This window comes from Hyaena hyaena, unplaced genomic scaffold (assembly GCF_003009895.1).
Source record: "Hyaena hyaena isolate Hyena2069 unplaced genomic scaffold, ASM300989v1 scaffold_206, whole genome shotgun sequence".
Taxonomy (NCBI): domain Eukaryota; kingdom Metazoa; phylum Chordata; class Mammalia; order Carnivora; family Hyaenidae; genus Hyaena; species Hyaena hyaena.
In genome coordinates, this window is record NW_024080840.1 from 304,126 (window position 1) to 317,972 (window position 13,847).

The 13,847-nt window shown below is 44.4% G+C and overlaps 1 protein-coding gene across 1 annotated transcript in view; it reads left to right on the forward strand.

Annotated features, from left to right (window-relative positions):
* The window catches only part of PCSK5 (proprotein convertase subtilisin/kexin type 5), a 336,435-nt gene that overhangs the window by 289,395 nt on the left and 33,193 nt on the right, over positions 1-13,847 (forward strand). The window contains exons 26-28 of the mRNA XM_039242170.1: positions 3,948-4,025; positions 8,318-8,401; positions 10,197-10,392. Of these exons, the coding sequence (XP_039098101.1) occupies positions 3,948-4,025; positions 8,318-8,401; positions 10,197-10,392 (358 nt within the window). The remainder of the gene's footprint in view (positions 1-3,947; positions 4,026-8,317; positions 8,402-10,196; positions 10,393-13,847) is intronic.

Sequence of the window (13,847 nt, forward strand, 5' to 3'; positions counted from 1 at the left end):
AAACAAAACCCTCATCCTGCTGGGAAAAATCTGACTCACAGCCTATGCAGAGACGCTCATGAAAACAAGAGATGCTCTCCATTTAATTTCAAGGCAAGGATTTGTTGAAAAGGTCATTTCAGTGCAGGAGTCACGGCGGCGAAGGGGGGGTCCGTTCAGGATGAGTCTCCTAAGGGCTGGAGTGAGGGATGGATGTGGGACAGGAGAAAGGCACTTGCTGGGTTTCAGAGGAGGGACATCCATGGCTACTGTCCACCACAACACTGTCACATATGTGACTTAAAGGAAAATTAGCTCGGAGATTATCACAAACCCAGCAGCCAAAGGCTCTGGAGAACACAGGCCAATTTCAGAGACGTAGCCGGGAAGAAAATCATTCAATCCAGATTGGGATATCTTCCGTGAATTATAGCTGGACCAAAACGCTGCAAACGAGTTTGTCTGGCATTCAGGCATTTAAGAGGCAGTGCGAGCCAAGAGGAAAATAGTCTGGTGCTGTGTTTCTAGCTCAGAACATCTGTATTTTATCTGGCATCCAGATGATGAAAAGGTCCAGGGAGCCAAGAGTCAGAGCAGACTCGATTCCCCAAATGATTACATGTCCCTTTCAACTGGACTACGCGCTTCGCAAGCAGAAATCAGGCTTGGACTGTTCCCCTGCGTCAGAGCACCACACCCACCCCTCTGCATTTTCTACTATCAAAATATAGTGTTTTTTTGAAGAAAGGAAGGCAGTAGTCCATTGGGGGATTTAGTACTAGTAAGAGATTGGGGAAGCAGATGAGAATGTTTCTCATGGCTGGACAAAAGCAGTAAAGTCAATGACATGGCTGCCCTTCTCTATGATCTACGAAATAAGACAGGAGACCATTAACCGTGAGAAAAAACTGCTTCTTTACTCAGCAAGGTGAGGCTGTAGCTCGGCTTCTCCAGCATGGTTTAGTCACCACTGGAGTGGACAGTAGGTGAGAAACGTTTCCCATAACGACCGGGAGTATTTGAGCCAATGCCTACATCTTTCCCCTGTCTTCTAAATCTTAAAAAACAATATTGAGAGTGTAATCAGAGAGCAGAAGATTCCAGAAGACAGGCACTAATTAGCCACACCTTTAAGATGATGCAAAGCAGACTGCAGTCAACCAGGGGCAACTCAGAGGGAGCCCAGGCAAATGACAGATTGGCTATAAAAAAATACAGCTACCCAGGTGCTATCAGCAAGGTGCTGGTGTTGTTTAAAACACAGTTGCAGATGCAGGTAGGGAAAGTAAGACGGGACAAACTTCAGTCCATCCGTTGAACCACACCACTTCCGTGGAAACAGTAAGATCTCGTTTGCATCCAAAGACTACGACGGCTGGCACTCTCTATGCCAGCACGTGTTGGAGAAACACCCTTGAAATAAAAACCCAACCTGAGCTCACTCAACTCCTCTTTTAATAAGGTGGCTACTCATGGTGAGAATGGCAATGATGAGAGACCATCGTTCTTTGTTAATTATGCAGTCAGTGGGAATACTGCCTACCCTAGTCCAAGGATGGAGATTTCCCTACACCTTGGACCACGCCTGGCAAATCCTCTGGCCAAGACTAAGTAACGTCCGAAGATGGCCGCTCAACTCTGTACTTCAGTGGTTTTGCCCCTGGTAGTGCCGAAAAGTCCTGAAAATAATTCCTGCACGTTTCCCCTCCCCCCTATTTCCATCGCCGATTAAACCCGTGTTTATAGCAGGTTCTAATTACATATTCTGATGATAGTTTAATCTACAAAGCGCAGACATAGTGAATTAACTTATTATCTTTGACCACATCCTAACAATTTCTCACTAGCCTGTCTTTTGATCTTAATTCCAATGCCTGGAGGAAGCCTGGAATCCCAGAGTTAGTCACAAACACTGAGAGCCAGATGTAAAAAAATAAATCTCAATAGTGTGGAGGTATGTTGCCTACCTGTAACTGACTTCTAGAGAACTTAAAAGGCACAATGAGAATCTGATTTTCAGAAGGACTTTGTAGACACACACAGTTGTCTCACTTAGAAGTAAGGGCATTTGGGGGCACCTGGGAGGCTCGGTTGGTTAAGCATCTGACTTCAGCTCAGGTCATGATCTCATGGTTCATGAGTTTGAGCCCTATGTTGGGCTCTGTGCTGACAGCTCGTAGCCTGGAGCCTGCTTCGGATTCCGTAACTCCCTCTCTCTCTCTGCCCCTCCCCTGCTTGCGCTCTGTCTCTCCCTCTCTCAAAAATAAACAAACATTAAAAAAACTTTTTAAAAGAAGAAGTGAGGACACTTTTACTTAAGGAACCTACCAGAACTCCGTGAAGACAACACAGGACTCTGGATGAGTAAATAATTGAAGTGTTGACCCAGGGGCAGGAAGGAACCACGTGTATCCACCTGCACTGATTGTTAACTATCCAGGCATTTCATTAGGGGATCATTAAACCTTTGGAAGCTTGAAATCAGCTACGAGGGGAGTATTTACACCACAGGAATTGGCAAACATCACAAAGTTTTTTTGTTTTGTTTTCTAAAAAACCATTTTACCAGTACACCACTGCTTCCACCTCTACCAAACTACTTTAAAATCCAGGTTAATTCCTAAAAAGTCTCTCTAGTGGCTGTAGGCTTTAGAGGTAAGCATTGCAGAATTCACATCCTGACTCCATTCTTTACTAGCCGTGTGACCTTGGCCAAGGTACTCATCCTCTCTGACCCTTAGTTTCCTCATCTATAAAATAAGAACATGGTGGGGCGCCTGGGTGGCTCAGTCAGCTGGGCATCCAATTTCGGCTCAGGTCATGATCTTGTGGTTGGTGAGCTGGAGCCCTGCGTCGGGCTCTGTGCTGACAGCTCAGGGCCTGGAGTCTGCTTCGGGTCGTGTGTCTCTGTTTCTCTCAGTGTCCCTTCCCCACTTGAGCTCTGTCTCTCTCTGTCTCTCAAAAATAAAAAATAAACGTTAAAAATTTAAAAATTGTTTTCTTAATAAAATAGGAATGTGGTGGGGCACCTGCGTGGCTCAGTCGGTCAAGCGTCCAACCCTTGATCTCAGCTCAGGTCATGATCTTTTGGTTCAGAGGATCGAGCCCCAAGTCGAACTCTGAGCTGACAGTGAGGAGCCTGCTAGGGTTTCTCTCTCTCTGTCCCTTCCCCACTCAGACTCTCCCCCTCTCCATGCCCCCCCCACAATAAATAAATAAACTTTAAGAAAAAAAGTGAAGCATATAAATGAGATAAGAACACGGAACTACCTCAGCCAAGTTCATTTTGAGAATTACACGAGAGAACACACATAAAGCACCCAGAACATACTATGACACAATAAAAGTTACACTCCTACCCAACCCTTTAACCTGACCTGGTCTTCATGCAGGAAACACTAGTTCACTTTCTAAACAGCCTTCCCTAGGTCATGAAAGCAAGTAACTCTGGAGGCCTAAAGAGTAATGCAGGTCTGGGAAAAACAGTCCCAGAAAGAAAGCACCAAATAAAACTGGTCAGCTTGGGATGTTGAAGATCCAAGCAGAGTCCTGACTTAACCAATAATGTGTCTAAAGATATCAACAGCAGCTTTATTTATCACCAAGAAAGGGGGAGGGATAAAGTAATCTAAAAATGTAACAAAAGAAAAAAATTAAGTGAATTATGGTTCGTGCAAATCCATGAACCATTAAAAATAGTGCATTCAAAGAATTTTAATAGAAATGCCTATAAAATGTATAATATTAAATATAAAATGGAGAGTCAATATTACATACACAGATGTAAACGATTACATATATACACATATGTAATCATACTCACATACTCAATATAAAGATGGGAAATCTATGTGCTAAAGTATATGTCACAGGCATCTCTGGGTGGGGAGATGATAGGCAAGACTTATCTTCTTTATATTTTTTTGTATTAAAAACATAAAATACTTTATTTTTTTTTAATAAAAAAGAACCTGTGCCCACTGCAAGCCCATCTTTGGCGAAGACCTGGCCACAGAAGCGACGGTGGAAGTTTCAGATCAAAAGAGGTAACAGGGAAATAGGGAGGAGAAGACAATCATAATGAACCAAGAGGCTCTGTGATTTAGAAACCAACCCAAGAAGCTGGGCTATGAGGAGCAAATGAGGGTGCAGAAGTCACAAGAGAAAAACCAGAAAGAGGTGGTGACCACAATGTAGGTGATCAAAGGCCAAAGACAGGAAGGAAATTCAGCAGTAGAGTTTTCTGGAACACTTAAGGGCGTTCCCGATGTGCTGAGTGGCTACGTCTGGGAGAGGCTATCAAGAAAAGCCTCTGTCCTTGCAGAGATGTACGAATGGGCTGAAAAAAAGCAACTTTTGCCTTCCCAGTCACTGTCGTATGATTTGAAACAGCAAAGGCTGGGAAAAAAAGAAATGGTCACCAGTGGTTACCAATTAGAAAAAGGAAGCATGATCCATCCATGCAATGGAATACTATGGAGACATAAACAAGAATGAGGGGGTTCTTTCTGTACCAACAGAGAACGGTCCCCCAAATATAGCATTATCAAAAAATGTGATAAACAGTGGAAATAGTTTGTATAAAAAGGGTGGAGAGAGGGGTGCCCAGGGGGCTCAGTCATTGAAGCGTCCCACTCTTGGTTTTGGCTCAGGTCATGATCTCACAGTTCTTGACATTGAGCCCCATGTCGGGCTCTGTGCTGGTGGCATGGAGCCTGTTTGGGATTCTCTCTCCCTCTCTCTGCTCCTCCCTACCTGTGCTCGCTCTCTCTTTCTCTCGTTCTCTCTCTCAATCAACCAATCAATAAACAAACAGGAAAATTAAAGAATGGAGAGAGGCTTCATAATACATTCCCTTTCTTCATTTTTTTAAATAAACTTTGTGAGTGTTGTTTATTTAAGAATTAAAAAAGCAAATAAAACTCCTATTTTTAAATGGCTTAGGTATACTCATTTCTCCAGGACAGACTCTACCTTTCCTTGGTTAAGGTGATTTTTTTTTCTTCGAGGTCTTGTCCAGTCCAGAATTTCTGGAGTGAAAACAAAGAAAAACCACAATCAAGGTCAAAATTTACTTGTGATTAAGTCACTAATCTTTGCTATGAAAGAGCAGTGTCTGGGAATGATGCTTGGTTGCCCACTTTTAACTGCGGTTAACTGTGTGTGCAGAGCACCCTCTTGTGGTCAGTTTCTGACATTACAGAATTTTATGTCCAGCGTATCTCCGTAAAATATCAACCTGCCCCAATGTGAGATAGATGTAATTATAAATTCATATGTATGTGTAGATAGATACATTATACTTTACAAAACCGTGGAAACTTCTCTAAAACTCATATATTTGTAAGTTAAAAACATAGTACAAAAATGATAAAATCAAAACTTCAACTCCTGTGGGGGGAAAAAGTTCAACCCCTGGTCTAGACATAATAATATTAAAGGTTTCGATGGTATCTGAAAAAGACTATTTTGCTATTATTTTTCAGAACTGCTCTCAGCCATTATCTTTTTTCCATCTTATTGAAACCTAATTGACATACAACATTATGCAGGCTCACCATGTATGATGTGATGATCTGATATACGTCTGCACTGCAAAATGATTACCACAATAAGGTTAACACATCTACCACTCCCATAGTTACCTTTCTCGTGTGCATGTGTGTGTGTGTGTGGTGAGAACTTTTAAGAACAACTTTTTTGGAGTGCCTAGGAGGTTCAGTCAATAAGCATCTGACTTTGCTCAGGTCATGATCTCACGGTTCATGAGTTCGAGCCCTGGGTTGGGCTCTCCGCTAACAGAGCAGAGGCTCTGCTTCGGACCCCCACCCCCCCACTCTCTCTCTCTCAAAAATAAGTAAGCATTTTTTAAAAAAACTACTCTCTTAGCAGCTTTCACGTATACAGTCCGGTATTAGCCATAGTCGCCATGCTGCTCATGAAAACCCAGAACTGATATACTTTGGGCCCCTTCGCCCACTCTCCCCACTTGCACCGCTGCTCCTGACAGCCAGCAATCTACTCTAGGGGTCTGGTTTCCTTTTAGGTTCCACGTATAAGTGAGATCGCACAGTATTTCTCTCTCTGTCTCTCTGACACAATGCATTTGGCATGGTGCTCAAGGGTCATTCATCCATTTGTTCCAAATGGCAGGATTTCCCTCCTCCTATGGGTGAATGATTTTCTAACTGCATCTATGCACCTCATTCTCTTTATCCATTCATCCATCAATGGACACTTCCGGTTGTTTCCGTGTCTTGGTCACTGTAAACAACGCAACAGGGAACGTGCGGACGCAGGCATCTCTTCAAGACAGTGACTTCATTTCCTCCAAGTCTATACCCAGCAGAGGAACAGCTGGATCGCATGGTGGTTCCACTCTTAATCTCTTGAGGCCCCTCCACGCCGTTTTCCACGGCGGCTCTGCCGGTTCTGGTTCCCACCAGAGGTGCACAAGGGCCCCTTCCCGGCACATCCTCGCCGACACTTGTCACGTCTCCTGGCCCCTGGCCGCTGGAACAGGTGTGAGGTGATGGCGCCTTGCGGTTTGATCTGCATTTCCCTGGCGATTAGTGAGGACTGGGGTCAGCAACAGAATTGTTGACTCATCTTCCCTGCCTTCTCTTCCGGGTTAAGCGATACCGTCAGGTTAAAAAGGCCTTCGGGGAAAGCTCTGGTCCTGTTGAGGGGCAGGAGGGCCGCAGGTAAGAGAAGCGCATGACTGGCACTTGCTCTGCACCAGGCTAACGGGGCTCGAAACAGCTCCCCCGAGGGGGACAGCAGCAGTCTCCTGAAAACCCAGGGCATATTTCTCTCCCCAAACTAGGACGAAACTACCACCTAGCACAGCGTGGTGATCATTTCCGTCTGTACATCTACATCTACATCCCCACCCATCTGTCTACCTCCCTGCCTCCCTCTGGATCTAGTTTCCCTCGGAGCAAATCTCAGCAGCTTATTCACCACAGCTCCTTCGTAGAAAGCCAGCGATGCCTCCCAGTGCCACTCCAGATATAGAACAGAGAAGGGAGAGAAAGAGAAATAAAGCCAAGGGCTGGGACCCGGGGTGGAATGGTAACAAAGGAAGAAGCTGGGTGAAAGGAAGTAGAAGGGACTATCGTTTACGGAGCCGCTCTATGTGCGTGTCACGCACATTGTTTCACTCCGTCTTCGCAACAGTTCATAAGGGAAGGATCACTTTCTCTCGTTCCAGAGACGTGGGAAGTAGGACTCTTCAAGTTTAATTACCATTTCCATGGTTACCCTCCGTAAGTGGCACAGCTGGGCTCTGATGGCAGGTGTGACTACAGACTCAACTATGGCAGACTCTCAGGAAGAGAAGAAACAGGAAGCAGGGGAGGGAGGGAGAGAAGGAGGGAGGGAGTGGGTGGGGATGGTAAGATGCCAACAGTCACTGACTGAGGATCAGACTCATTCCTATCACACATCATGAGCCAGACCTTCCTTTTCTAATTTTCCCCCGTGAGACTCCTGCTGACTCCCAAGCAAGTCTTGAGATTCAGTCAAGATCTCCTGTATCAATTGAGTAACATCACTAAGGCTCTTCTGTAGGTCATTGAAATTGCCCCGTGGACTTACTGACTTCCCGGAAAAGCCTGGCCAGCGAATGTTCTTGGAGGGAAAGGGAGAGAGCATGCCTCTAATGTTTCTCAGGTCAATGGTGTATTGACCTGAGGTGGCCCGCTTATCACCTGACCAACCAGAAAGCTCGAGGGTGGCTCCATTATGTGAATGTTTAACGATGATTTGAGAGGAGATAAATTGAGGTTTGCTCTCCACAAGTGGGCGACCCTGAAGATCACAGAAAACCCAAACATTGACCAATTATGAAACCTGGTTCCAAAGAACAAAAAAAGAAAGAAAGAAAAGAAAAAAGTCCCTCCGCAAAAGGCACAATAAATTCTCAGTCATCATCGTAGAGTGAAGAGAAATGGCCATCTAAGAATCATGGGGAAAGAAGTGATGACCTTTAACTAGAAAACTCTTTGACGCGTGCATACACTCCCCCAGATCGTTAATACGTGAAAGAAGGAATCTGTGTTAGTTCAAACATCCTTTTCGCATTGAAGGCTATTCTGTCACTGGAAGTTTGAAAAGAATATCTTGATAATCAAGTGTCAATGGAGAAGGAAGAGAAAAAAAATAAATGAATAAAGTCTGCCACGTAGGTAATGAGTGGGTACCAGTGTTTAGCCAATGGAAAATTGAAGGGATTCTATCTGGGGCAGGAAGGAAGATGAGATTACCCATGAGACCCTTCCCCCTGTCGTAATGCCTGTTCACAGGACGCTGACTTCTGGTTTCTGTCCCTACACAGACATTTTGAGAGGACACCAGCCCTGTCATCCTTCTTGTAAAACCTGCAATGAATCTCCAACCCTGTGCACTTCATGTCCAAAAGGTCAGTGTGGAGCGTGACAAGAGGTGCAAGAGGCCGAAAGCTAAGTATATATAGCGGCATCTTTATGTAAAAGGTTTGCAGGACTTGATCTAGTCTCCTCATTGTTCCTATCACAGAGGGTGCTCTGGAGAAATGCAGGGAACTAGTGACCTCTAATAAAAAATCACTCTCAGAGGCACCTGGCTGGCTCAGTCAGTAGAACATGCAACTCTTGACTTCGGGGTTGTAAGTTCAAGTCCCACGTTGGCTGTGGACATTACTGAAAGATGAAATCTTTAAAAAAAAAAAAAAAAAAAAAAAGCTGGCTTTCAAAGGAGGAAAGGAAAAGCGAGAAGAGGGGAGGGGAGGGGAGGGAAGGGAAAAAATGTTCTTATCCAAAGGTATGATGAAGTTATCTGTTGATTTGGCCACATACTCCCTTTTTAATTTAAATGTTTATTTTATTTTTGAGAGAGAGAGAGAGACAGAGCACCAGCAGGGTAAAGACAGAGAGAGAGGGAGGCAGAGGATCCAAAGCAGGCTCTGCACTGACAGCACAGAGCCCGACATGGGGCTTGAACTCACAAACCATGAGATCATGACCTGAGCCAAAGTTGGATGCTTAGCTGACTCAGCCACCCCAGTGCCCCTAGAAGCTCCATTACTCCTTAAAGTTCATGAGCCATGGTGTGCCTGGGTGGCTCAATCGGCTAAGTGTTCAACTCTTGGGTTCAGCTCAGGTCACAGTTTCACGGATGGTGAGATGGAGCCCGATGTCGGGCTCTGTGCTGACAACATGGAACCTGCTTGGGATTCTCTCTCTCCCTCTCTCTCTATCTCTGCCCCTTCTGGGTTCATGCTCTCTCAAAAACAAACAAACATTTAAAAAATAAATAAAGTTCATTAGCCAAAACAAGAGATCTTAGGGTAGAGAATCTAGATGTAGATAAATGTTCTTTCCTTCTTCATTTCTGGTACTGAATTTAGGGGAGGAAAAAAAAAAAAAAAAACAAGAGCAAGAACTTAATAGCTCAAAAGATTAACTGCTCCATCATCTATAATAAAACATCAGAAATAATAACTTCTCTGAATTCGGGGGGTTCTTATGAACACGGTACATTAACATTGACAACTGAAGAGTTAAGAGCAACCATTAGAGTGATCATTTTGTTGGAATGTGCAATGTTCATAGCGAGGTGGGAGGCAAAGCAGTAGAGGTTAAAATTACAGGTGTGCTGTGATTCTACCCGCATGAAACGTAAACGCTTACAAACAAAAATTGAAGGAATTTTCTTGGGATTCTGAAGTCGAAGGTGATTTTAAAACACTTTTCTTTCGATAGTGATGTCATCTGACTTTTTTTTTTCAATTAAAAACACATAGACAACCCACTCAAGGTGGCGTTGGATGGAGAGTTGCTACCTTGTTCGTGTCCTAACAGAAGAGGCTTTGGAGAATAGACTCTATCACGCTGTGCGAGTGTAACTGCCTTACGGGAAGATGAAGGTGTTAATAGATGGATCAGTTGGGCAAAGGGAAGCCCCATGGTGACCTGAGCCAATAACAGTAGGAAAGTCAAAGAAACAGGGCAAAAGCCTCCTGTAGTTAATTTCCTTAGTGGAGATTTAACCCAACATGGAAGACTCAGCATCACTAACAAATATGTTGGTGCACCTGAAATGAGGGTTCCATACCCTCAGGTCTTTGGAGAGATTAAAAAAACCTGTTGTGAGCATCCGTTCTCTGCATGGACATGTGTGCTGTTGGACCAGACATGTGATGACCATCTGATGTGCCTTCTTCCCTGGGCTTCTAGGCATGTATCTGTTGGCCCAGGCCTGTGTCTCTTCCTGTCCTGAAGGCACGTGGCCCTCGGTGATGAGTGGCAGCTGCGAGAACTGTACAGAGGACTGTGCCTCCTGCTCTGGAGCCAATCTTTGCAGAAAGTGCTGGACTCGGCCAGACTTCCCTCTCTTCCTGCATGAAGGCAGGTGCTACACCAGATGCCCTGAGTAAGTGTCCCTCTTCTTTTCACATCCGGGTCTGGCTCATTCTCCTGTACCTGGAAGATAATCCCTTTTGCCCCAAAGGAGACCCTGCCCACCCCTGGTTACAGAGCCACCGAAAGTGTCCCCTCATGACTCTGACATCTTCGTTGGCTGCAGCACCCAAATCACACAGAGGGCCAGATGCACGCTTCTCCCTCAAGCCTACTATACATACACATTTTGACTCTTGCAAAAATACACTCTTTTCCCACCCTGTGTTTATGATCAAGTAGTTGTCTTTTTCTTCTGTCACAAAAGTAAGGCTGTGATGGGCTGTGAACACATGAATCTCTTGTGAAATGTTTATAGTAGGCGAGGTGTGAGGTCTAAATAATAAATACAGAATGATACCTGGTTAATTATTTATTCATTCCTCATGGTTTCCTCGGTCCCCTGGTTTGTAATTCCTTTTCTCTTCCCAGCAATGGATCCACTTCCAGGATCTAACAGGGAAGTGGAAACAGCAAATGGAAAAGTATATCAGGAAATGTAGAGTGATGAGCTATGGAAATCCTCTGTAGAATGACTGAGACAATATGGGTCCTTTATGTCACATAACAAAAAGTTTAGAAATCCACCATCAGTTACATCAGTGGCCAACACTTCCTTAAAAACCCACAATCTTTCCATTTTGCTCTTGTATCATCCTTAGCCTGTCCTCCCCTGAGCCACGTTGTCTGCCCCATCGCCAAACCCCGCCACCCCACCCTGGACAGAAAAGGGCATGTTTCTTCTCCTCTATGTCTTTTTATTTTTAATTTTTTAAATTTATTTCTGAGAGAGAGAGACACAGTGTGAGCAGGGGAGGGTCAGAGAGAAAGGGAGACACAGGATCTGAAGCAGGCTCCAGGCTCTGAGCTGTCAGCACACAGCCTGACATGGGGCTTGAACCCACGAACCATGAGATCATGACCTGAGCCAAAGCCGGATGCTTAACCGACTGAGCCACCCAGGCACCCCTCCTCTATGTCTTCTTCTGACTTCCCTTCACATCCCCTTAGCCAGAAGGCATCACTTCCATTTCTAAAACTGATCTCTGGCAAGAAGGATGGACATAGAAGGATCAGTTTAGGCTAAACAAGGCTCACCCCTAAACACCCACATAAAATCAGAACACTGACAGGCAGGAAGACTGGAAAGAGGGAGGCCAAAAAGTCTGGGGAAGTGACCAACAGAATCTATTTTAAGGAAATAGCAATTCCATGTGTTCACTGATTAAAAAGAACTCGGTGATAGATGTACAAGAAAGATCTATCTTGGTAGCAGATAGAAATAGATCATTAGTATCTGTATCCACCACTGAGATAGAGCCTGTAGGGAACAATCGTTAAGTCACAATACTCAAGGAGCTGCCAATCCAGCGAAGAGGCCAAACATATTCGATTCGATTGTGCCAATAAATATTTAGCGCCTACTAGGTTTAAGAATTGCCATTTGAAGCTAAGTTATAAGCAACTGAAGGAAGTCTGAGCCTACAAAAGACCTATAATCCAGTAGAGGAGGTTTATATCAACCAATGTCATACTTCTCAGGGGTCTAAATACATAAAAGGCTACGAATTCCAAGGGAAAGGAAACCATTTAAAAACAGCTACTTGTTGAGCCTTGTGACGTCCAGACACTGTACTAAGGGCTCCCAATGTATGATCCCACTAATCCTCACAAGAAGCTTCTTACCCAGACACTACTGTTGTCTGCTGTTTGAGGAGTGAGGTAGCATGCCAGGATCACACAGCTAATCCCTGGAATGGCGAGGATTTTGCACCAAATCTCTCTAGCTCTCAAGTGCATGTGCTTAGTCATTACACAATGCCACCTTCTCATCTAACTGGGGCTTCTTTTCTTTTTGAAGAACAGCTTATATGTAATTTAATACCATGCAATTCACTCATGCCAAGTGTACAAGTCAAGGGCTTTTGGGATGTTTCCAGAGTTGGGCAATCGCTCTACCACAATCTATTTTAAAATATTTTCATCACCCCAAAAAGAAACTCCCAATTGCCCCCCTGTCCCTAAACAACCACTAATTTACTTTCTGTCTCGATAGCTTTGCCTTTTCCTTGCTATTTCACAAAACTGGAATCCTACAAAATGTTGATCTTTTGAGCTGGTTTCCTCTACTTAGCGGAGTTGCAAGGCTCCTCTCCAGCTGGCTATGTGAGAAGACACTTCATACTGAATAGCTCTTGGAGGATTTTGTCAGGCAGAGAGGAAGGGGAGGGAAGGAAAGAGGAGGCAAGGCAGAGTCAGGAAACCCCCAGAGCCCAGACGCTCAAACAACCACACAGCAAAGTTAGCCAAGACACGATAGAAAATCAAAGGTGAAGCCCAGTAATCTACTTCCCAAAGTCCGTTGTTGCCTCTTCGGTAACCTTTGCCAGGGCAGGACTCAACCGACTGTCCGTTATTATCACCTTACTTAATATTCTCACCCTTCACCAACTCCATCTTGGATTCTTTGAACGTTACAGGAATTGATAATGCAGTAAAGCAAAGAAGGAAGAGCAGCATTTCTGCCTTCCTCTGGTGAGCTGGCAGCTCACTTCTCCAAATCGAGATTAAGCCGCTCTCTGAAGCAACGGGACACTATGCAGATACACAGTGGCCAAGATATTTTGTATATTTTGAGCAGTCTCAGGTATCTATATGGGTGAAGCCCCACAACTGTACGGCTCTTGTTTCCTTATTTGTCTGGGTCCAACAACTTCAACAGAAAGGACTTTGAAATTAACAATTAATACAAGTGGCCATGTCTTCTCCAAAGAAATATTACTTCTCTTCTTAAATGAAAATAACCATGAAGTAAAGCATTAACAAAAAAGTTTTGTAAAGCCAAGGAGAACACAGGAAGACCAGTTACTGGGCAGGTCTGTGCAGGGAAGGCTGTTTTTAGCAAAAGAGCTCTGAGGAAGAACCTTCCGGCTAACTCCCAACAATTCCTGAGATTCACATCGTTTTCAGTTAGCAGTCATCTTGAATAGTTTTTTATTACTGTGCTTTCTTTTTAACATTTGAAGTGAATAAAATTTGATGCTAGTGGGGAAAGAATCACTAAACAAAACATTGGAAAAATAATATCCATTAAAAAAATTTTAATGGTTATTTTTGAGGGAGGGAGAGAGAGAGAGAGAGAGAGAGAGAGAGAAAGCACATGCACATGGGGGAGGGGCAAAGAGACAGGGGGACAGAGGATCCCAAGCAGGCTCTGTGCTGCCAGGGAGCCCGATGCGGGGCTCAAACCCACGAACCGTGAGATCATGACCTGAGCTGAAGTCGGACGCTTAATCGACTGAGCCTCCCAGGCACCCCAAACAAATTTGAGTGTTTTTTATCCCATCATTTGGACATTTTTCTATTCCTCCTAATTCTTCCCTGTTTTAGCCTCATGATTATCCTGACACACCCTGATTATCCAGGATA